At 41.8% G+C, this 22,355-nt stretch overlaps 1 protein-coding gene across 5 annotated transcripts in view; it reads right to left on the reverse strand.

Moving 5' to 3' along the window:
- The window catches only part of GNAS (GNAS complex locus), a 128,280-nt gene that overhangs the window by 60,685 nt on the left and 45,240 nt on the right, over positions 1-22,355 (reverse strand). Inside the window, exons 1-2 of one of the 5 annotated variants that reach the window (XM_064391100.1) lie at positions 21,128-22,187; positions 17,452-17,524 (exon numbers count right to left, since the gene is read on the reverse strand). In XM_064391100.1, the coding sequence (XP_064247170.1) occupies positions 17,452-17,524; positions 21,128-21,266 (212 nt within the window). In that variant the 5' untranslated portion in view covers positions 21,267-22,187. Of the gene's footprint in view, positions 1-17,451; positions 17,525-19,145; positions 19,733-20,880; positions 20,916-21,052; positions 21,103-21,127; positions 22,188-22,355 lie in introns of those variants that run through there. The other 4 variants (XM_064391103.1, XM_064391102.1, XM_064391101.1 and 1 more) reach the window with 4 other exon arrangements.

Genomic DNA, 22,355 nt, shown 5'->3' on the forward strand with positions numbered 1-22,355 from the left:
CATAATTGTCCAATTACTTTCACAACACATAGTCCTTTAAATACAAATAATATTGTTTGAATGAGAAACTTATACAGAGCTGAAGAGAACAATCTCAAGAGAGCATGTATAAAACTGCAAATTACTCAAACAGTATTGCTTGGGCACAATTATTGATCCAACCAGCTGCTGCCTTGGGTTCAACAAAACCACAGCAAAAGCTCTGAGAAGCTGAAGACACCTTGGTTCTACCTGAATCTGACTGACCCCAGTGGCACCCAGCTAACACAGAGGTAGTAAACCAGGCAAAACTACTGTTTCACTGGATTTGCATTCCATCTGAAACCAAGGAAAACTTGAAACTTCAAAAGGAAAATGAGGATTTTTAAAGATTATTCAAGTAGTAGGCTTTTTAAAAGAAATATACTCAACGTGACTTCACTTCAAAACTTGCTACATATTTCGCTTCTTGGAGTTCCTGAAGTGGCAGGACTTGAAGAGGAATCACAGAGAATCTCTTCTACTTTTTTCCTAATCCTCCCCAAGTGCCATTTCTGACACATAATACTGGACTACACAAACCACTGGTCTAAACTAGTGTTGCACTGATTCTTAGAAATTCTCTTCCTAGAAATTTCAGCAGACCAGATGCCACTATGCTACAGAAAATGTGTGCTCAGTACCACAGATTTGATTAAAAGAATTTGGTGACTCATCAGTATCTACAACATTCTAAAATATATTATTTATGAGATACATAAAACAGACTACAGGAAACAGTATTTTCATTTAAGTAAGAGAAGCTGCTCCTTAGCCATGGGGTAAGAAGATATTTCCCAGCTACTGGGAGGAGAAAGGGGAGGATGGACCCTGCTGCAGCAATCACTGTCATGCAAGAGGGACAAGGCTGTCCTTCCAAATGTTTAACATACAGCATTGAAAAACCTCTTTCTCTGTGGGAAGTTTCACAGAAAGATAAACCAGGTTTATTCCCACCAGGTACAAGAGTGTATTTTCAACACATGCAAACAATATGCAGAAATGCCCTCCAAATTTGCTGCCTGGAAATCAGATAAGCACACCAATGTACCTACAGCACAACGATATTCACTGGCACCTCCTCCTGCACTTCTGTGCAGGAATTAAAAGAGACCTTTCAGGAGTTTAGACTTATAGAACAAAACACAACCAACAGCACATGCTGTGTGTTCCAAATACATTTATGAAATGTTTAACTTATGTATTTTAGTAGGTTATTAACAGTTGGTGTTGGCAGCAAGCTACATTTCTCTAAAAATATTAATGCAAACCTAGCCATAAACATTTTTATGAGTAAGTTTTTTATAAAGCACTGCACTGACATGAGCTAGTCAATCCTTTCCTAAGGGGCAGATTAAGTATTAAAGTACATCCAAGGTGTGGCATCGTATCAGTTTACCTTTAGTGGCAGTTAAACTTACACAATTAGAGAAAATTCTACATCAGCTTCATCATTTGAAACCAGAAGCTTGTGACAATGCTGAATTCTATCAAGTGATTCTGAGGGAAGAAATCCCAGTGGACAACTTACAGCCTGAGATGTGTAACTACAGATCCAGTCACTAGAGGGGAAAAAATAAAATAACCATTTTCACACTACGTGATAATTATGAAATCCACAAGCTACAAAGGTAGTGCAAGTGTTCTGTCTTCAGCATTGTGCCTCAGGAGTATTTCAAATATTTGTCTGACCTAGCTCTGCATTTATCCTTTCTGCATTAGCAACCAATTAAAAAAGAAAGGGGAGAGAAGTATCTGGGTGATAATTTCACTGCAGGCAATCAACATTCATATCCAGCATTAATATTCAGGAAATGCCCCAAGTCTCAATCATTAATGATTAAGTATCACCACACCCTGGAATATTTTACTACATATCTGTATTGACATCATGAGATCCAAACTTCAAACGAAATTGCCTGCCATTTTAAGGATCTTCTTGGAATTCAGGAACAGTCACTAAATCTATAGGAACTCCTGTGCCAAGGCAACAAGCAACTGAATTAAAAATGCTGTAGTCTCAACTTCCAACACACTTCAGCAGTCTGAGGAAACTTCAGGATGTTTTAAATATAAACAATCATCTCCTGGAAGACAGAATTTAGAGAACTTAAACCTCAGACTGACTTCTTCTATTTAATAAGAAATAATGCTTTATGTTTTATAATTTCACCTCACAGCATCATCCACCTGCAACACAACTCGCCAGCTGCACTCCTGAGCTTACCACAGCCCTGAGCTTACCACAGCCCAGCTCTCAGGAACATCCAGCACATGGAAATGGCTTTGGGAATCAGAACCACTCCTGGACACCCAACAGGGCACAGGAGTTGTGTGCTCCAATGAAGCAGACATGGCCATGTTTAAATGTTTATCACCTTTTGCAGTGTCATTACTTTTAAAGACACTGATGAAAAATCTGAATTCAGTCATATGTTTATTCTCATTTTGCAAAAAAGGATGTTTATTTTTGTGACAAAGACATTCTCCCCAGAGTAAATGGGTGTTCTATTTTGCTGCTAGATGGATAAAAAGAGAAAAATCTAAAGTTTAAGGCACTGAGGCCATACCCAGTGCATATACAGCTACTTACAAAGGGTTAATGTACAACATGCAGCAGTTAATTGTCATAGATAACTATAGTTAGAGTTCAATAAATTGGCAGAAGGATTATAGTGCAGTTTTATTACTACCTCCAACACTTTTACTGATGTGCTTATTACATTTTTTTATAGTGTGCTGCTCTTGAGCAACCAGTTTATAATATTTACCCTTTTAAAACTAGATATACAGAGAATACATACATATATATATTTATTAAAGGGCAACTAAGTTTACATGGCAATACTGGTGCAGCAACTAACACATCACTCACACACACACGTGTGTGTATATATATATATATATATATATATATATACACACACACATACACACATATAGTAATTACCCACATCTTGCATGGACAAAACTACATACAAGCCTAGAGGCAAGAGGCAGCTGCCAAAATCCACGTACAAAAAAAGCATGAACTAGGACTGGTCTTCTTTTAGAAGATGAGGACAAAAATACTATCACTGCAAACAGTTTTTGTATATGCATCACACACACAGACTATTTTTCTATCTCTAAATTACCTTTATTAGCTGCAGAATGTCAAAAGAAATTTTACTCCAACACGAATAACCTTTAGAAGCTGAATGTGGTAAAAATACTATATAACACTGGGAAGTTTTTTCATTTGTGTTTTAACCATTTCACTTGTGTTTTAAGCACTTGCAAGTATAGTTCTTTTGTACGCCTTCCTTAATTCAATTTATCCTTAAGCCTAGAATGATCCAGTATTGTTTCTAGTCCTCACATTAAAAGCAACAACTTAAATTCACTGTAACTGCAACTGGAGAGCAATTCACCCCTCACACAGACCAAAATGCAGCTCCTCTCAGGCAGGCACTGCTCTGGGTCTGTGATTCAGATGAACACACAGAGTGCTTCCAAATGTGTATATTCTGTCAGCAGCAGCTCCAAGCACCACTGTACCCACAGAACACCTTCCCTCTGGGGCGGCAGGAGGGCAGGAAGCCACCCTGCAAGGATTTCTACACCGAGCCTCATTTTTTGTATTTATCTGCATCACAGAGCAAACACCTCCTCAACAACCCTGCCTCATTTTGTCCATTTTATCCTGAACAGTGTCAGGACAGCCATGTGGAGATGCAGTGTGTAAGCACAGGCTGTAAAAACGAGAGCAGAAAGCTTCACTGGAGCACGTCCAACACGTGGATGTGTGTGCACAGACACAGAGGGTGCCACTCACACACATCCTACTGCGGGTATAAATTGACACTTCTCTCAGAAATGGAATAAGCATCTTCCCAAGATCACCATCTTCAGGAAAAAAAAATAAAACACAAGTGGGAAGGAAAGGATGAACTGTGACTGGGGCTCACAGTCCTCTAGACCAGAACTTGTAGGACAGCCCTACAAGGGTCGCTTGGTGTCTCTTCACAACACACAACTTGGTAATATTCCAGGCAGACTGTGACAGGGAAAGTGAGTGTTCATAGTGTTAGAAACTGCTGTAAAAAAACCCACATTTGAATTAAAACTGCTTTTTAGGAGTTAGTGAAAGGATTTAAAATTACCTTTTTGTATAGACTGTCATTGGCAATGGTATGCAGAATTAAAAAGAACATAAATTATGGCAATCTTAACTCAAATACTTTCTAACTTAAGTGTATCCTCAGTAATGTTGCTTTGGCCAGTCTACATGAAACACAAAGTTTTCCTTTTGAATAACCTAAAACCAGAATCATTTTCCCAAATCAGCTTCCACTTCCTTTATGATTTCCTTTGAGATTGTTTGCTTCTCAGATCACACTTTGCACAGGAGACAGAATATAAAAGTAAATTCTGTTTATTGCTTTATAAGCATTACAGCATTATCAAGTAATAAAGGAGCTACACACAATCTTTCATACCTCTAGTTTGGAAGGCCTTGCAAGTGATAAATATTTTAATGAAACCCAAAACACTGCGCATGCATCTGCATGAAATAAATAGAGAGTGCTGGCTATTTATCAGCAAACACACAAAGAAAAATCTTCCCAACCCTCCAGATAATCTGCAGTCCAACTAGAAACATGGGAAGTCAGTACAGGTCAGAGAAAGAAATACATATGCTAAACTCCTTCACTCTTGGGATTAAATCCTGCCCTCTGCTCTAGGAAGCATAAACATAATTGTGCATCACTCACTGAAAGGAAAGAAGAGTCCTTATTTAATAATGTTACGATTGCTTGATTAGGGCTTGGAAAATAAAAAGCACTCCTTAAGTGCTAAATATTATTAGCTTTTTCAGACCATCAGCTCCAAACTCGCCACTCCTCGTTTCCTTCCCTCGTAACTCTCTTCATTCATGTCATCAGAAGGCATTTCATTTTCAGCAACAACTACTCACTTTTTTTTTTTTAATGCTGCTGGATGTGCAGAACTACTGTTGAGGTTGCTTGGCAACCAGTGAGACATATCAGAAGGAGAGATAAGGTCCAGAATGAATGGAATTGAAGAGAACTATATTTGGTTTCATTAGGAGACACTAACGTGCTCAGACTATACTGATGTGAGCTACCACACTAAGGTGAAATTCTGCTGTTTCCTTGCAAGTACAGAGATCCATAATCACAGAGTGGCACTAAACCCAGCCAGCCACCTCCTCAGCCACATACATGTCTCCCTCTACAGAACAGATACAGAACCAGAGCTTTGACCTGGGCTAGCAGTTTGGAACAGCATAGAATAGAAATTTGGTAAGTAAACACACATATTTGGTAAGTATTTTGAAGAATTTTAGGCCAGAGAGGGTAGTTGAATACTTCATTTTGCCTTTCAGTGGCTCAAAAACCACTGTGCTTCTCCATATGCTTCAGTGCTGAGATGAAATTTCAAATATAACAAATATTTCTGAAGGTGACAATTTGAAATGAGGTAAGATTGAGCACGCAGGACTCCTGCAAGGACAGAGAACTGCTTACAAAAATCTGTTCTGATCATCCAAGGAGGTGGAAACAAGCCCAGCAGTCCCTAATGAAAGAGTTTCTCATCTCAAGCTCTTCAACTGGCTTTATCTGCATCACTTGAGTAAGAATGAACCAATCTGGCCCAAAAGAGGATCTTCTGACATCACCTCAGACCCTGCCCCATCTTTGATGCTTCAGGAGGAAGTGAGAACAGTGACAAAAGAACAAAAAGAACAAGCAGCAAAATTATCTTCAGGGAAAAAACCAAAACCAAAAGTCAACCCCCACACCTCCCCACCTCTCTGATGCCCGTGGGCTGAAAGGTTTCAAGGCTTCAAACACCAACATAGAATTGCAAATACATAATAATGTTCAGGGCAGGAAAAGGAAGAATTTGCAGCACGTGCATCAGACTCTGTGCTCCCCAAGGCCACAGCACACACACCTGCACCAGCAAAGCTGAGTCTTCAGGTGGATTGAAACCGGGTTTAAAAATAAACCTCTCCCTCCCTAAGATTGCTTAAATGAAGCTTCCTCTTTCCCAACAAATTATTTGAAATAAAGTATCTCTGATGCCGAGGAAGTCATTCTCATGCCTGCCCTCGTTTTTAGGCACTTTGCTCACACAGCACCCCCTGTACAAGGCCATGAAATCATGTCTGGACACTCCTTTTCTAGACCTGGGACAACTCCTGTGGCTTCCTTTCCATGTTAAGTCCTTCCCAATAATCCCACATCCTTCATGAAGTGAAGGCACCAGCATGGGATATACTATTTCAAGAACACTCTTATCAGATTTGGAAGTCCCCTTTATCACTTATGTTTCACTTTCCCTTTTTTTAGTCATCCAAGCCTGCATTTGTCTTTTTGCCACAAAAACATCCCAAACCATACTAAGGTAATTTAACTAATTGACTTTCAAGTCCTTTTCCAGTTTTGCAGATACAATCTAAACTCTGACTCCTGCGGGACTCTCTCACGTTCAGCTGCATTAAAACAAATTCCTGAAGTACAACTTATCAGATCACCCCTCCCAGTAATAATTATAAATAAGTTATATAAATTGGTGTTTCCCATAGTTTCTCACAGGATATCCTCTGGGATTTTTCTCCATTGTTTATCGAAAATGCCCATATTCTATTTCCATAACAGTATCACAGAATCACACAGAGATGATCCCAATATTTGCCCTTCTAACAGACACCAAACTTCCTTTTCTGTTTGCAGCATTATCCAGGATGGAAACATACTTTCTTTGGGTAAGGAATAATATATATAGAATATTTCTATTTTCTCTTCCTATGTATAACTTTACCTTCTGCATTCAGTTTAAAAAAAAAAAAAAAAAACAAAACAAATCTGTGTCCAAACAGTATTATTAAAAATTAAGTTGAAAAAAAAAATTCCTGTCTGAAATTATGGTCTGAATGATTATTAATTATTGTCTGAAATTATTATCAGAATGGAACCTATGAATTTCAGTAAAGAATACAGAGGTTTAGGTTGAGGAAAAAAAAAATTAAAAATTTATTCAGCATGAATAAAACTGTGAGGAAAAAGTCAGACATTATGCTGCCTACATGATTTCAAAGTGTTTTCCCCAACTCCCTATGATTACACAGAACACAGAAATGTTTTACTGAACTCAATCTTTTTCGCTCATTTCTTGCCCCTTATTTTACAGTGTCAAAGAGATACTTAGGTAACAGAACGTTCCCAAGTTCTCTGGTGATAAACATAAGGAAAGTAAACATTTGATTGCATAAGATACAATTACATAAAGTGAAGACTGTCCAATTATGTGAAAGCAAAACACAGAGGCAGCACAGAGCATCCCAAGTTCCCAAGAGTTAGGGGAAATTAGGAGTGACACAGTTCCAGTTGAAAAAACTAACAGGCAAAATAGTTACATTTCAGATTTTCAAGTGCCCTATGTGTAAGTTACAGAGCATATTTTTATCTACAATGCTCAGCATAAGCAGAAAGTGTTCCTATGAGTAACTACTTCGAAACAACATTAATCATTTTGACATAGCAAAATTAAAAGATTGCATCCAATTTCCAGGCATCTATTTTAGTGTGCATCAAACCCCAGAACTGAAAATCCAGTAGCTTCCCACAACAGAAATTTAATAACAAAAAAAACCCCACACAACCCCATTAAAGCAAATATTCCAGAAAGTTGTGTAACAAGCTTGCTGCAGAAGACAATGAGACAAAGTACTCGGAAACTTAATTTTTTTACTGACCCTGAGCTCTGCAACTGTTTTGTCCAATATTTGGAAGTGCAGAAAGTACTGCTGTGCCTGCCCTGCACGTGGGACTTGGGGTTTGTGTGGCAGGTTGGGACTGAGTGGTCCCAGCTTTCCTGAAAACCCCAAGTGCTAAACTGGGCCCTTCCCCTTTCTGTTTTCTCTCTCATTTAAAGGAAAAATAATTTTCCTAGGCTTTGCATTGTGCTTATAGTTCTTTTCCATGAATAGTGCAGTGCTGTGATTGCACTCTAATTTCAGAATATATTCAATAAAATCATTTCAGTAAATGGCTATGTCCTCACGATTACTATATTTTGCTTATTTAAAAAAATGTTGTTAATTATAAGTTTTCACTTTTACCTTAAATAGTCTTAACCTGTTAAAAACAATAAAAAAACCCACAAAGCTATGCCAGTTACTATTGTGTAATTAAATTAAAATTCAAGAAACCAACTAGTTGAATTTTTCCATAGTAATGTCACATTAAACCAAATTACCTAGCCTATTTTAATTTAAATTATCAGGGTTAAAACAGGCATTACACAGAGTTCCCTGAGCTTAATGTGCTATGTGTCTCACTACACATTTTTATTTATATTTTTTAAAAAAAGGAAACCAAACAAGATTGAAGCTAGGCTTCTTTGTTAGTACAAACTTAAGGAAGAAATTTACTTCACAAACACCCACTTCCTTGCAACATTTTCTAATTAATATGAACAGTTATATTACATAGATAATTGCACTGTCAAAACAGAATAAAAATGTCTCAACTTGCAGGAACCCAAAGCGTTTGTGTGCACGCAGACCCCCGGAGAAGAAGGGAGTGTTGAAATCCCAGGGATTAAGGAGCAGCAGTAAATCCCCCAGCAGCTGGGAAGGTGCCACTCAGGGCTAATGCAGCATCTCCTGGGCCTACCCCAAAGCCCAGAAGGAAACCCTGCACACCTCTGCCTGCTCCATTAGCTCACCACCACTCCTGGGAGGCTGCAAGGGTGCAGCTGGGAGAGATAATTATTTTCTAGTGCCTTAACTAAACAGAGAAGCCAACACAATGACTTATTCAACAGCCCTGTGGAGAATACAGCCAGCAACAGGTAGCTCAGAGAGAAGGTCACAAGCTTTCCTGCACTTCTGTAACAGCAGCACCTTGAAATAAAACATCTCATTGAGATATTCCACTGCTACATTTTTCAAAAAGTGGATGCTTCTGCCTCTCAGCTGTCAAAACCACCCCTCAGAGCACTGCTGTTTCTAAGCAGGCTCAGCTGTAAACAAGTAATTCTAATTAAATGCATGTTTACATTAAGAGTACAGTTGTAGAAATAACTATTAAAAGCTGATGCAGCTACACTTGCACTGTATCCTAAATGCTCGGATTTACTATTAACTCAAGGTTCAACTGTTAACGTAAAATGTAAGGCATGCTATTTTTAACATCAAGATTCAAGTTAGACCAAAAAAAAACCCTCATCAGTGGAAATTCCTTCATTTCAACTTGAGAGCTCTGAATGACCAAGATTAAGATGAGCAATTTCTGTATCTCAGCTCTTCATCAGAGACGGGACCAGGGCAACCCTAACACACAAACTAATGATATATCTAAAAATAAAGAGAGAGATAACTTTGCCTGCTGGATTATACTTCAAAGCCTTAGCCCTGCTTGCCTTGATCTGAGACACTGGGGAAGGATGTTCACAAAACTGGAACAAGAGCAGCGTTTTCACTTTTCAGAAAAATGCCTCGAAATGCCCCAAACCTGCTCCCCCAGCCCAAGAGAACAACACAGGAGCTCACAACCTAAAAAACAGGAACAAGAAACCCCACTCATATCTAGATTGCTAGAAGGAGCAGGGAAAGGCACAGCTTTTATTAATAATACATTTTATCTTATGGGACAAAACCACAAGGTTTTAACATAATGAATGGAAAAAAAATATTTCCCAGCTAGAATGACTGGCAAGAGATAAAATGTAGCTACAGCATGAAATAAGGGGAATCTTCAGGGTTTGCAATAATGTGAACAAATAGTTTTAATATCAAAAAGGTAACTGCATTAAATTCAAGATGATAAGGAGCACTCTGTTCATATATAAACTAATTCAAGCGTCCATCTGGAAAAATTAGTAAAAACTTTTTTTTTTGAGAAATCAGAGTACTGCCCAATCTGTCCATTCAAAATATACAGAAAGTAAGAAATTCCATGAGATACTACAGAGGAAAATTCTTCACGTAGTGCTGATTCTGTAGCACTGGCTAGAGACAAGGTAATCACTCTGCACCATCTAACTAAGAAAAGCTGGTGAAAAACTGAAAAACCCAGGGGAATTTTTCAGAAAGGACATGGAAGTGTGTAACATACACATACATTTAATATTCTCCACAGAGAGCTATATTTTTGAAGTTATCTGAAGTTTTTTTTGCAGTATTTAATACAGTTTGTGATTTATTAAAAAACAAGTTAAATAGAACACGATACATTGGTTTATACTACTAGATGTTTGCTTAAGATAAGAAAATGGAGGAAAATACACCACTTCCACTTTAACTCATGAATGTGGAAACTAAAAATATTTTTTTAAAAATCTGGGGTGAACTGAGGAAGAGTAAGACTTTTTTTAGCTGTTTTTCCTAAGTCTCATTCTATCTCAGATTCTGCTGTGCAACCAAACTTGGCAAAGCATTGTTGCTGCAAAATTAATTTCCAGAAATTAAAATCAGAGGCTGAGCAGGAGACCAAAATTAGCACTCCAGTGAGGAAATGCAAGAAGAGTTCACGTACATCTACACCAGCCACAACACATTCTGAGTTTGTCCAGGTAGCAGAAAAAAGCAGCAAAAGGAAGATAAAAGGTGGGCAGATGCAGGAATATTTAGGGATCAGGGAGAAAAACGAGGAGTGGAGGAAACAGGAGACAGAAAGCCACAGGTCCCAAAGAGGAGCTGCAGATGCTGCAGGAGAGGAAGGATTTGGGAGGCAGAACAAGTTCCAAAACCCAGACTTCCCTCACTCAGCTACCCACTGAACGGTTTATTTTCTGTTTGGGAAAATAAAAGGAAACTTGCATATTTGTTTGATTTTACCAAAACTAATGAGTAAAATCCCACATCCACCATCAAAAGTCAAAGCCCTCGCAGACCCATTCACAATGTTTTCCACACAGTTAAGCCTTAAGCTCTCTTCTGTCTCTCTCTTTTGCTTCTCAGATTACATCACTCGTGCTTATTCCGCTATTCATAGTTATTGCTCTCCAAGCTCTCTACAACTATAAAGCTTTCTCCTGGGTTGATAGCTGCATACTTAAAAAGCTTTTGTGAAATTTAAACCTCAAAACAAATAGAACTACTGCCATATTTTTGGCCAGTCCCTTTACATGCCAAATCATGTCTGCGACATATACAAACTTAGCTTGAGGGATGAGTTTACTACTGGGTTTTTTTGTTGTTGGGTTTCTTTTTCAGAAAACTGAAATATGTAACTGAAAGCACAAATGTCAAGTTGCAAGCCAGGAAAAGTAATTCAGAGGATAGAGAGCTCTCAACATGTAACAGCATAAAATTGGTAGTTTAAATACTGCTTTGCTAGGAGAATTCAGCATTTCCCAACCAGTAAATGCAGATAAGATACACATTCTGCTCTGAGCAATACCTTGTTTCCCATGAAAATAAAGAAATTATGTTCAATTTGCCCTTTCCTTCTTTTACCTACCTGAAAACAAAGCACAATGTAAAAATGAAAGTCAATGCTTTCTTTGAACACTGTGCTGTCATCTCTCCACTGATGGTTAACCTGAGCCTACCACGAGCATCTAAAAGCAGATAAAACTAACCAGCTCTTTCAACTTTTAGATTCTTTCATGCACTACTTTTCTGTAATATTTCAGGAACCTAAATAACATGATTTTTCACCCTGAAAAAAAAATTCACTTCACTTGCACGTGGAAATATTTTAACAGCTTGATTTCAGAAAGCCACTAAGCAAGATGAAGGAGTTATTCCAGTGACTATTAGAATTTTCAGTGCCACAGTATGTTAAAAATCCTTGCCAAACAAGGCCCAGTGTAGGTCTTATAAACAATCAACATTTTCTGAAAACTCATTTTATGGCATTTAAAAATCACACTTGAGTAGCAAATCTAAATTGCAAAGCATTTGCCCAAGTTCTTAATGGACAACGTCTCATATCTTCAGGCAAGATCTCCTAAGAAACTTGAATAAAAACCAAGCCAAACTCAGAAGGTTTTTTCCTTTTCTGTTACATGTAAGAAAAATATTAATGTTGCTTCACTGAGTTCACTTCTACTCTGTCACAGAACAGAATTTTCGCCCTTGTAGAAATAAAAAGTATTTTCAAAGGAAAGATAATGTCAAGCACATAAAAACTCTCTTAAATATTCTAACAATTAAGAAATTGCTTGGTTTCATAGGTGGTTTAACACCACCAGGTATTACCTCCCATTTCTTTCAAGCTGAAGATAGTTATATTTAACTTGTATAAACATTCTGCATAAACTTTTACAAACTATATGCAGGAGTCAGTTCTTTTTAATAGTATTTATTAACTCTTGGGATATCTTTGTCTCTTGACAAAATTCACCTCCACAATTGTGTTGACTCTCAGGACAAGACCCAAAACTGAGTGAAACACAAATCCTGCTCCCCTCTTTGCCCACACCTCCACTTGATGTTCTGCAGCACAGATTTTGATCTGACACCATAACCAGTTGTTCAGATGGAATTGAACAGACACGTACACACAAATTTTCCAGCACCTCACTGGTGTCCTCGAGCAGGAGCTGAGAAAAAAACCCCAAAATTTGGGCCTCAGAGCTGCAGAAGCCTCTTGACAGACACTGTGATGCAAAGAAAGAAAGGGGGCGAGGGGAATCACACACCCCAAGCCTCCCCCACTCCAACTTTCAATTTTACTCAAAAACACCAGGAAAAAATTACTTTTGCTGCCAGTCAAGTAAAACACAATAAAGTCTGTTTGTTTCTTGGCAAGGAACTGAAGTGACCATTCTGAAAACATGGGATCGGTACACAAATGTAAAGGAACTATAAAAACACAGCAATCATAATTGTGTACACAAGCTAAGATTAGCCATTAGGAGGGAATTCATTATTCTGGAAGAACTTAGTTATAAATATTATACTTTTCCCTCGCTCATAGCATTAACTTCTCTTCCATAAGATCACATGGCTAGAAAGACAAAAGTTAGAAAAAACCCCACAGTATCAGACAACTGAAAAGTGAAGTTACTGAACCAGAAGTTGTCTCACTTAGAAGAGAGACTGACACTGACTAAAATGATTAGATAATATTATTTACTGCTTTATGTGACATAATGGTGGTAATGGATGTATTAAGAGAAGATTAGAAACCATCAATGACTACTTTTCTTTACCCACAAAGTCCTAAATCTTTGTGAGAAAAGAGAAAACGTTTGAAACCTTTAGGAGGGTGACTTGGATCTCTTAGCTTTCTCACTGAGAGAAAATAATTTTTAAAAGTACAAGAGAAATGCAAATACATTTGTCATTTAAGTCTTGAAAACAAAGCTATTCAGCTCTGCTTATGCCATCAACACTACCAGATTTAATAAATACACAAACTCCTATTCAGCACTTCAGCATACTAGTTCAAGAAAGTGTCAACATTTTACATCATTTGGGAAACTGAGGCTGAAAAGCATTACCTGAAATTTCCTGTAACCTCAAGACTTCCTGAATCCTAAACCCTATCCAAACTTAATAATCACAAAGGCATATTCCCCTTATTTGTCAATCTTTGTAGTGGATTTCGTAAGTCACATTTCAACCATTTATTTCTATTTAAATATTTCTGCTTGTCCCAGTTTTTCCCATGACACTTCAAAATTGTCTCTTGCCCGTGCCAATTATTCCCTGCTTTCTAAAACTGTGCATGACAATGACCCTCTCCTTAGAGTCTGTCAGCCAAAGCCACTGTGATCACAGAGGGGAAAGATGACTTAGAGAAATCAGAATTAAGTGAAAGGCCATGTGTTTTAGAAGCAAAGAACCCCAGCCTCTAGACAGCACAAAAAGGAGTTTTCTTTTCCTCTTCAACCTGAGCTACACATTTAATTCTTCCAACTATATTCCTTAACTCCTCCTATCCTCCCTTTCCCATTTTTCATCCTTAGAAAGATTGCCATCTCAACTTCTGCACAGTCAAAAAGAGAAGGTTTTGGCTCCACCTTATCAGTGGATGCTCACAAAACACTGTTTGCAGATACCTACTCCTCTGGAACTGCCTCGTGAACAGACAGTTGAAGTGTTGAGGAGGGAGGGAAGGAAAGGAAGGGAAGTCGCAGGCTTCCTGCTATTAAAAGCCAAATTTAAACCCTTTCTACATCAAAAGGGCCTCTGTTGTTGGCAGTAATGCAAAGAGTAGAAAATTTGGTTGATACGGCTTCTTCATTACATTAGAAGGCAGCTCTTCCACAGAACCAGCAGCACTGGAAAAACACTGTGGGGAGGCCACACTCCCATTTTTCATGAAATTGCTGCAGGAAGATGTCAGATGATAGCAGGGCCACCTGAAGCCTTTTTGAAAGAGCTGAAAGTGGGCTAAGCCCTTCCAGAAAAGCTCCATGCAGAAAAACCTCTGCTGTACAACATGCCTTGCTTCTCCAATACTCTACTCCCCAATGCCACAGCACTCTTACATCCCACACACCATCTTCACGACAGCAACTGAAAAAAATATATTTCTGTCTCTAATTCAACTAAGGATTAAAAAAAGGAACATTGAAAAAAAATAGTCTTTACTGTAGTTAACTTGCCTACAACTTTAACTACCATCACATTAATCTTAGCTTTAGCTATTCAGCACATTAATTACCTGGAGCACTTGATTCCTTACAGTTCCTCAAATAATTAATTAGCTAAAGGGATTGAGAATTGGCGTCCCAGAGGAAATTCTAGTTTCGTAGAACTACACAGATTTCACCTTGCAAAATCCTACAATAATTCACCTAAAGGCACACAACAACTTCAACTATTTAGGGGCAGAATCCTAAAACCAAACCAAATAAAATCCCCTCACGCTCTCTGAAGTAGCCAGCACTTTTAGCACTGGATATCCTGTTTAGTCACCAGAAAGAACAGTAACACTAAATAAAAACTTTTGATTCCTTCATTCACAGCATTAGACATTTTTCCTAACAGGTAACCTCTCTCTGCTTCAAATATCCATTGCCAAAGGGCAACCAAGGCAAACAATCCTAAGACAGGACTTTAAACTGGATTTCTTTCAAAGCACAAGAATAAGCTGCACCAGCAGAAACAATTCAAATCTAGTTACGTACAAGTACACTAAAATTAAAGAAAACTTATCATCTCAGCATCTTAATATTTTCACTATTATCATCTGCAGCATATTACTATTTTCACCACCTCTCTCTTGCTATTCATCACATCAGCTGTGGTTTTTGTGCGTTTTATGCAAACATGTTTATGTTCCAGAGCAACTGATCAGGACATGAGGAGAAGTAATGCTTTGCTCTTCCTACCCTTCCAAAAAAACCTCCATGCTGTTTCTCTCATTAGCTGAATCCCACATCACCCTTCCACAAGGTAAGCAGGGCAGAAGGGGAATGAATCAGGCAAAAAGGGTAATGGAAAGCGAGACAACACAGAGAGCAGTTAGTTACTTGGAAGAAAATGCAAGTTATTTAAGGACAGATGTGTAACTTGCAAGAATTTCAAAACACTGAAAAACAGCCTTTTCCCTGCTGTAAAGTGCATGTTATGATCTACTGATTATTTTTGGCAGCAGAACCCTAAAAATGATGCGTTATAACTTACTCCCTGTACACTTTAAATATACCACACTTCTGCATTGGATTTTTAGGCACGTCAGTGTTCCAACAGATATTACCCACCAAATTTCAAGCACAAGGGACAGAATGCCACGGGTGGACAACCCACAGCTCCTGTGTGGCCAGGACATGCCCCGTGACTGGCAGCAGGGCTGTGCTGGCACGGGGCTGCCCCGTAATTCAAATCCTCTGCTCACAGAAGGCACAGGCCAGCAGAGCCTCCCGAGGCCACATTTGCCATGTTGCTCCGGATTCCAGCTGCAGGCTCAGCTCTGCCCAAGCCTACAGGGCAAGGTGAGGCACTGGAGGAAGCCCCTGCTGCTGCAAATCCCAGTGTGTCCCAGTTCCCCACCAGTTCTGCACAGGTCTCTGGGCTCCCAGGTCCACACAGATTTGGGTGTGCAGCTTGCAGGGTTGGGGTTACCTACCCACATCATACACATCCACTACACAGCACTGCTTCCCTCTAAGAGAATGCTTAAAAACTTAGAAAAACCCTGTTGCTTAAATGGGTTGACACTTTCAAAGGTACCAGGGATCCACTTCCACTTTCATTTATGAACTTTTTACTCAGCACCCAATATTGAGACCTACTCAACCAAGTCAACTCATGCAAGTCTTTTAAGTCACACAAGTCTTTTACGAGGTCTCTGCAGCAGCCCAAACGACAGAGACAGCTCAGCAGTAACAGGATGCAGCACTAGGCACTTCTGAAAAAGTTATTTTGGAAATAGAAGATATTCCTTATACAGAGGAGCTAAAACATGTAGTACATAATGTATTTCTTATGAATCAGTCTGAACTTTCATCCAAAAAACTGCATACCTTATCCTGAACTATCATTTGCTGATTAGGAGGAAGTACTGTCCAGACTCCTTGGCTAAACTTCCAGCTCAGATATTCTTATTAAAGAATTAACTACTGGAAGACTAATAAAAGCTTAACCTTCCCAAAAATGGAGGATTCACAAAATAGATGATACCACTAAAAGCTAAAGGATAGCAGAACAAAACTGTTATGTTTGAAAACAAGCAAGACAAAACCAGTAATACAATCTAAAAAACAAAACACAGAAAATAAGCGTTGGAGTTTCAACACTTTGATTCAATTAGTAATAATTTAGCAATTTTTGATATACACAAACACACAACTGCAAACATAAATTAACATGTAGAAGAATCTCTTCCTATTCTCTAGCGAAGTTAGTCAAAAAGTTAGCAAACAAAAATCTCTCAGACGACAAGACATCCATTTTCCCTATCTTAATACCATTCTCCTCTTCACAACTGCCAAACAACAATTAGATGCAAAAATTAAAAGCTTTTAGAAAGATAATTTAACATAAACATCTGGGCAAGCAAACACAACAAAATCCCCAAAATTCAGAGTACGAATTCATTCTGTGAGGACACAGAAAATAAAGCTTTACTTGCTCCAAATAAAGAAAATTGTGCTCATTTTGTACACTGACACAAGGCACGTTTACAGCAATGTGAACCAATGTGCTATAGCTGAGGTAAATCAGTGTCAGCCATGTTGTGAAAGAAACTGCAATTAACAAACCCACAAAACGCAAAACTTAATCAAATCAGCTCTGCCTTGATATAAATAATTTTATACTGCTAGATCTTACTTATGATTGGTGCCTGACTTCTTTAATTTCATGTCTATTAATCTCATCTAAAAATACACATCCAAATTCTGGAGAGAGTGAAACAGCAGCAAGAGGAAAATACACAAGATAGAAACCAGGAGCAGTGACTGCAGCACAAAAGAGGAAGGTACAATGTAAAGTGAAAAAGCAAATGCACTTACTCAGCATTAAATCCATTCACGTGCAGGATCCTCATCTGCTTGACTATTGTGCTTTTACCGGATTCACCAGCACCTAGAAAATGAAAGTAAGTCAATTTCAGAAGGAAGCATAAGTGATTAAGGCACACACTAGAATTTTTTTTCTTCGGGGTAAAAACGAGAAAGTTGGGTTTCTCAGTGCAAGAGTGAAAAGTGAAAGAAATAATTGCCACTGGAAACTTCAGTTGTAGCTAAAAATAAATGCCCAGCTCAAGTCATGTGTCAGATCTGAATCTTGGATCATTTCACTGTCCATTTTTCCAGTGTCAATGTTAAAAGCAGACTGCAGGATTTGGAAAGAAAATGGACAACTTCAACATTTTACAGAGAAGACGACACCGAACATCACAACCTGCCTGCCTTGTCACTACTATGTGACAGAGGGAAAGACTGACTGAAGTCCCTATCAAACCAAAGAAATTCTGTTGTATCCTTAAAGAGCTCTAAGTTTGGCTGCAGTTCATCATCACCCAGTCAAACTCCGTAACTTAAATCACAAGGAATAAAATATGCAGATACTCACATGTGAAAAAGGAAGGCATCCCTTTAAGCCTCCACCCACAAAGCTACAAAAAACCTCCTCTTATTTGTGTCTTGTAAGCAGCCTCCCACCCTCCCTACATGTTCCAAAATCAACCCTAGGCACGAGGAGAGGCAGACACCACCTTTTGTGGCTGCCTGCTCCAGAGAGCTCCCCTGCTCCCCTCGCGTACCTGCAGCGCAAAAACCCCACTCCACTTTACTCCAGTTTCCATAAGTAGATGGATGCTATTTCTGCTGTGCTGCTCGGATGCCAGAGCACAGGGCAGCCCATCTGCCTGTAGTACCCGTTTTTCCATGCACGCTGAACAACTCCAACAGCAGCATTTAATTGAGCTGCTCCACGCTGCCAGATCGGCAGCTTTCTATATAAAGCAAACGTATTTTTGCAGGAGTAGTATCGTAACGTGGCAAAATTTAGAAAGATTCCCCTTAGCATCTCCTGGCTACTGGTTTATTCCCCTCCCCAGCCTGTGTCTCACCCACAGGAACTGTATGTCTGTGGCAGAACGGGCAGGGAGGTACAGTTTGTATTTATAGGATGTCAGGCCTCTGCTAGCACACACTGACAGCACAAGCCTCCATTTTGAGCCTCATGTTCAAAACTGTATTTTAGCAGCCACATTTCAAGGTTCATTTTCTCACAAATGCTCTCCCCCTCTGCTTTCTCCCTTCCTTTCCTTCTCCCTCATGAATTCCCAAAAGTCCTCTTCTGCTCTCCGTAAAACCTGGTTGCATGTTTTGCCACTTTAATCCTAGAGCCTTACTCCTTTTTCCTCTCCTTGCTCACTGCTGTTCTGGAAGCATTTAGAGAGCAGTTTTTATCTACAACTCTTTATGCACACGCCACTTCTTCACTAAGCTGCTATTTTATACCACACACCCTCTGTCTGATCAGGCAGACTGCAACATGCAATAAACACAGGTGGCTAAACCAATCAAGAATTAGTATCTCGGGATAAAATAGACTGGATCATCTTCACAACTAAGAATTATTCACGAAGGCAGTATCTGCTATAGTCATACGTCCACTTAAAAATTAATAACAACTAAATTTCAGCTGTAACACTAAATCACATTTTATATTTATAAGGATTGGGAGCCAAAATCTTTACCTCACTTGGTCCAAGAAGGAGCTGGACAGTTGTTGCATTTGCTATAAACACATTCGGTCTGGTATTGACACACCTGGGTTCTCTGGATCGGATACAACACCAGTGAACCAAAATGATGCATTACATCTACATTTCCCCATAAGTCTAGCTCTATATTTGGCTGCTTGTTAAGGCCATATTCTCAACAACAATTACACACACACGTTGAACTTCACCACCAAGGAGAGTTCCATTAATTTCAGAGACTGCTCGTGGCAGCGGGGCAAGCACGTGTACAGCGACGGGGCCTACGAGCAGCAGCAAAACCCCACTAGAATATTCAGCAGCTCTTCTTTGTTGTTATTTGAATGTGATTTGAAAAGATTAAGAACACTTTCCAAGTGCCTGGCTTCTCATTTCATGTGTCTTATACAGGAAACATAACATAATAATAGGGAGGTGAGCGTTTGTATTTTTTACCAGTGAGTCTGAGTTACAGACTATCCACAATTCATGGCAGAAACTGTAACAGATGAACTATCACTTCAAACACACTCACAGATGACTTTACTGCCATCGCTGAACACACGTAAATTTTTATTTGAAAGTATCTAAACTATTTTTCAGCCACCAAAACTAAAGAAAACAGAAACAAAACCCAGGCAAGCCCATCATGTTTCTGTTTGCTGAAATTCTGCCTCTTACGAAAGCAACTCGTCTGATGACAAATAGTTTCTATGTATCTACGTAATGTTCAGCCCGAAATCTGGAAGTCCAAGACATTTCCCAAGAGCTGAAGTCCAAATTATCCTGTTAAAAGATTTCTGCTGAAGCCCTGGCAGGCTCCTCAGCGCTGCAGGTGCTGCTGTACTCCCAGTCACTCCCCATTTATATTAAGTCTCTCTCTTCAAATGAGTATTTGAACGATTTTACTGGTGATAGTACGCTTCCAAATTCACCGCCTTCAAAAATTCTTTTCATCTTTTTCCCCCCCTCCTTCCATAAGGGTTTTTCCCCCCAAAACTGAGTCAGCTCGGCGAGGCCTAGCCTGTGCTCCACGCTACAGCCCTGCAGAATGTGCACAGGCAGTCAGTCCCTCGGCGTGACCAAAACAACCCACGGCTCCGAGCCGCATCCGACCCTCAAACACTACTTCTAAATACTCTGAAATAATCAGCCTGACAAACGTTTGCTTGCACTCTCCCATATCGATATTTGGACCCTTCCGTTCCCTGAAAGCCACAGCCCACATTTCTAAACGCGTCTCCTGAAAAACACGAGCAGGTAACCCAAAGGAGCCGCTGGAGCAGCACCTGGAGCCCGGGCGTGCCGGCGCTCCGAGGCGCGGTACCTCAATTCCTGGTGCGACAGCGCAGGGTGCCGAGCCCGCGGGGCCGGGCCGAGCCCACGGCCCCAGCGCGGCCGCGCTTCCCTCCGGGACCGACATCCTCCCTCCGTTTCCCCCAAACCATTCCCCGACTTCCTCCCTTCCTCTTCCTCCTCTCCCCGGCCGGGCCGCACGTCCCTCGGCACGGCGGCCGCGGCGCGGGGAGCGGTGTCCGGCCCTCCCGCGCTGGCCGCGCCGCTCGCCCGCGGCCGCTGTCACTGCCCTGCCCTGTTTATCTGCCCGGCTCGCCGCGGGCCCCTCGCCGCGGCATCCCCGGCCCCGTCCCCACGCCCGCCCGAGGCCCGGCGGCGGCCCGGCGGCGGGCGCTGCCCCGCGGGCAGAGAGCGGCCCCGCGCCGCCGCTCCGTACCTGCCCCGGCCCCTCCCGCGGCGCCCCGGGCGCTGCCCGAGCCCTCCCCGCCGCTGCCCCGCACCGCGCCGGTCCCCGCGGCGGCCCCGGCCCCGCCGCCCCGGGCGCTGCTGTAGCGGATCCCCGCGGCCCCGGGTGGGCCCTGCGGCTCCGCTCCCCCCCCCGGCCCCACCTCTCTCCCCCGGCCTCGCCGTGCCCGGGCTGGGGCCGCTGCCCCGGCGGGAGGGGACGGCCCGCGACCCCTTACCCAGCAGGAGGAGCCGGTGCGTGGCCCTATAGACCTGCTTGTCCTTCTGCAGCTGCTTCTCGATCTTCTTGTTGGCCTCCCGCTGCGCCTTCTCCTCGTTGCGCTGATCCTCCGTCTTGCTGTTCCCTAAACAGCCCATCTTGGGGAGGGGAAGGCAGGGACGCGGGGCGAGGGGACGGGAGGCGGCCGGGGCTGCCGGGGGGAGGGAGGGAGGGAGGGAGGGAGGCACTCCCGGGCTCCCTTCTTCTTCCTCCTCCTCCTCCTCCTCCTCCCCCCCTACTCGCTGCTGTGGCGGCCGCTGCCCAGAGCCAGAGACATGGAGAGCGCCGAGCCCGAAGCCAGCCGAGGGGGGGCCGATAGCGATGACTTTGCTGCCGCTCCGCCGGGCCTCCTCCCCGGCAGCTGCAGCTGCCTCTCCTCCCCCGCCCCCCGCCGATCCCCTCGGCGCACCTTTCCCGGGGGGTGCGGAGCGATCCGCGGGGATCTCCGCGCCCCGGCCGGGCCGCCGGCTCCTCTAGAGGCAGCAGAAATGCCCCCCCCCGCGCCGCACGCACAGGAACAAATCCAGCTTCAGTGCCACCCCCAAAAAAATAATAATCCTCTTTAGATCCAAAGGCACGGGCTCCAGGCGCGGAAACCTCCCCAAATGCTCGGCGGGGAGGATCGGGAAACGTCTCTTCCTCGCCTCTCCCCCCGCGCCGCGGGGGTCACGCAGCCCCGGTCGCTTCCCTCGCCGGCCGCCGCAGCTCCTCGCCCTCCGGCCGCCGCGGGTCCTTCCTCCCGCACTGGGGCGGGGGGGTCCAAGCCAAACCCCCGCTTTTTTTCCTTTTTTTTTTTTTTTTTTTTTTCCTCGCCGCTGCTCTTTTCACATGCGCTTTCCAGGCGGCTGAATCCTCCCGGCGAGAAGAAAATACAAAATGTAATAATAATTAAAAAAAAAAATTTAAAAAAAAAAAAAGGCAAGCCCGTTTGCTCTGTGCCACGAGCAGAACCTGTCCCCTCACGGGCGGATTTTTCCCCGTCTTATTTTTCCTGCTCTCTCCCGCATTTTTTTTTTTCCTCCTTTTTTTTTTTTTTTTCCTCCTTTTTTTTTTTTTTTTTTTTCCTCCCTTCCCCTATTGAGCGGCTCCGCGGCGGCGGAGCGCGGGGTGGGGCGAGCGGGCCCACACTGCACGCTGGGAGCGAGCGGGGCCGCTCACATGATGCCCGCGTCACCCCGCGCCGCCGC

Source organism: Passer domesticus, chromosome 16 (assembly GCF_036417665.1).
Source record: "Passer domesticus isolate bPasDom1 chromosome 16, bPasDom1.hap1, whole genome shotgun sequence".
Classification (NCBI taxonomy): domain Eukaryota; kingdom Metazoa; phylum Chordata; class Aves; order Passeriformes; family Passeridae; genus Passer; species Passer domesticus.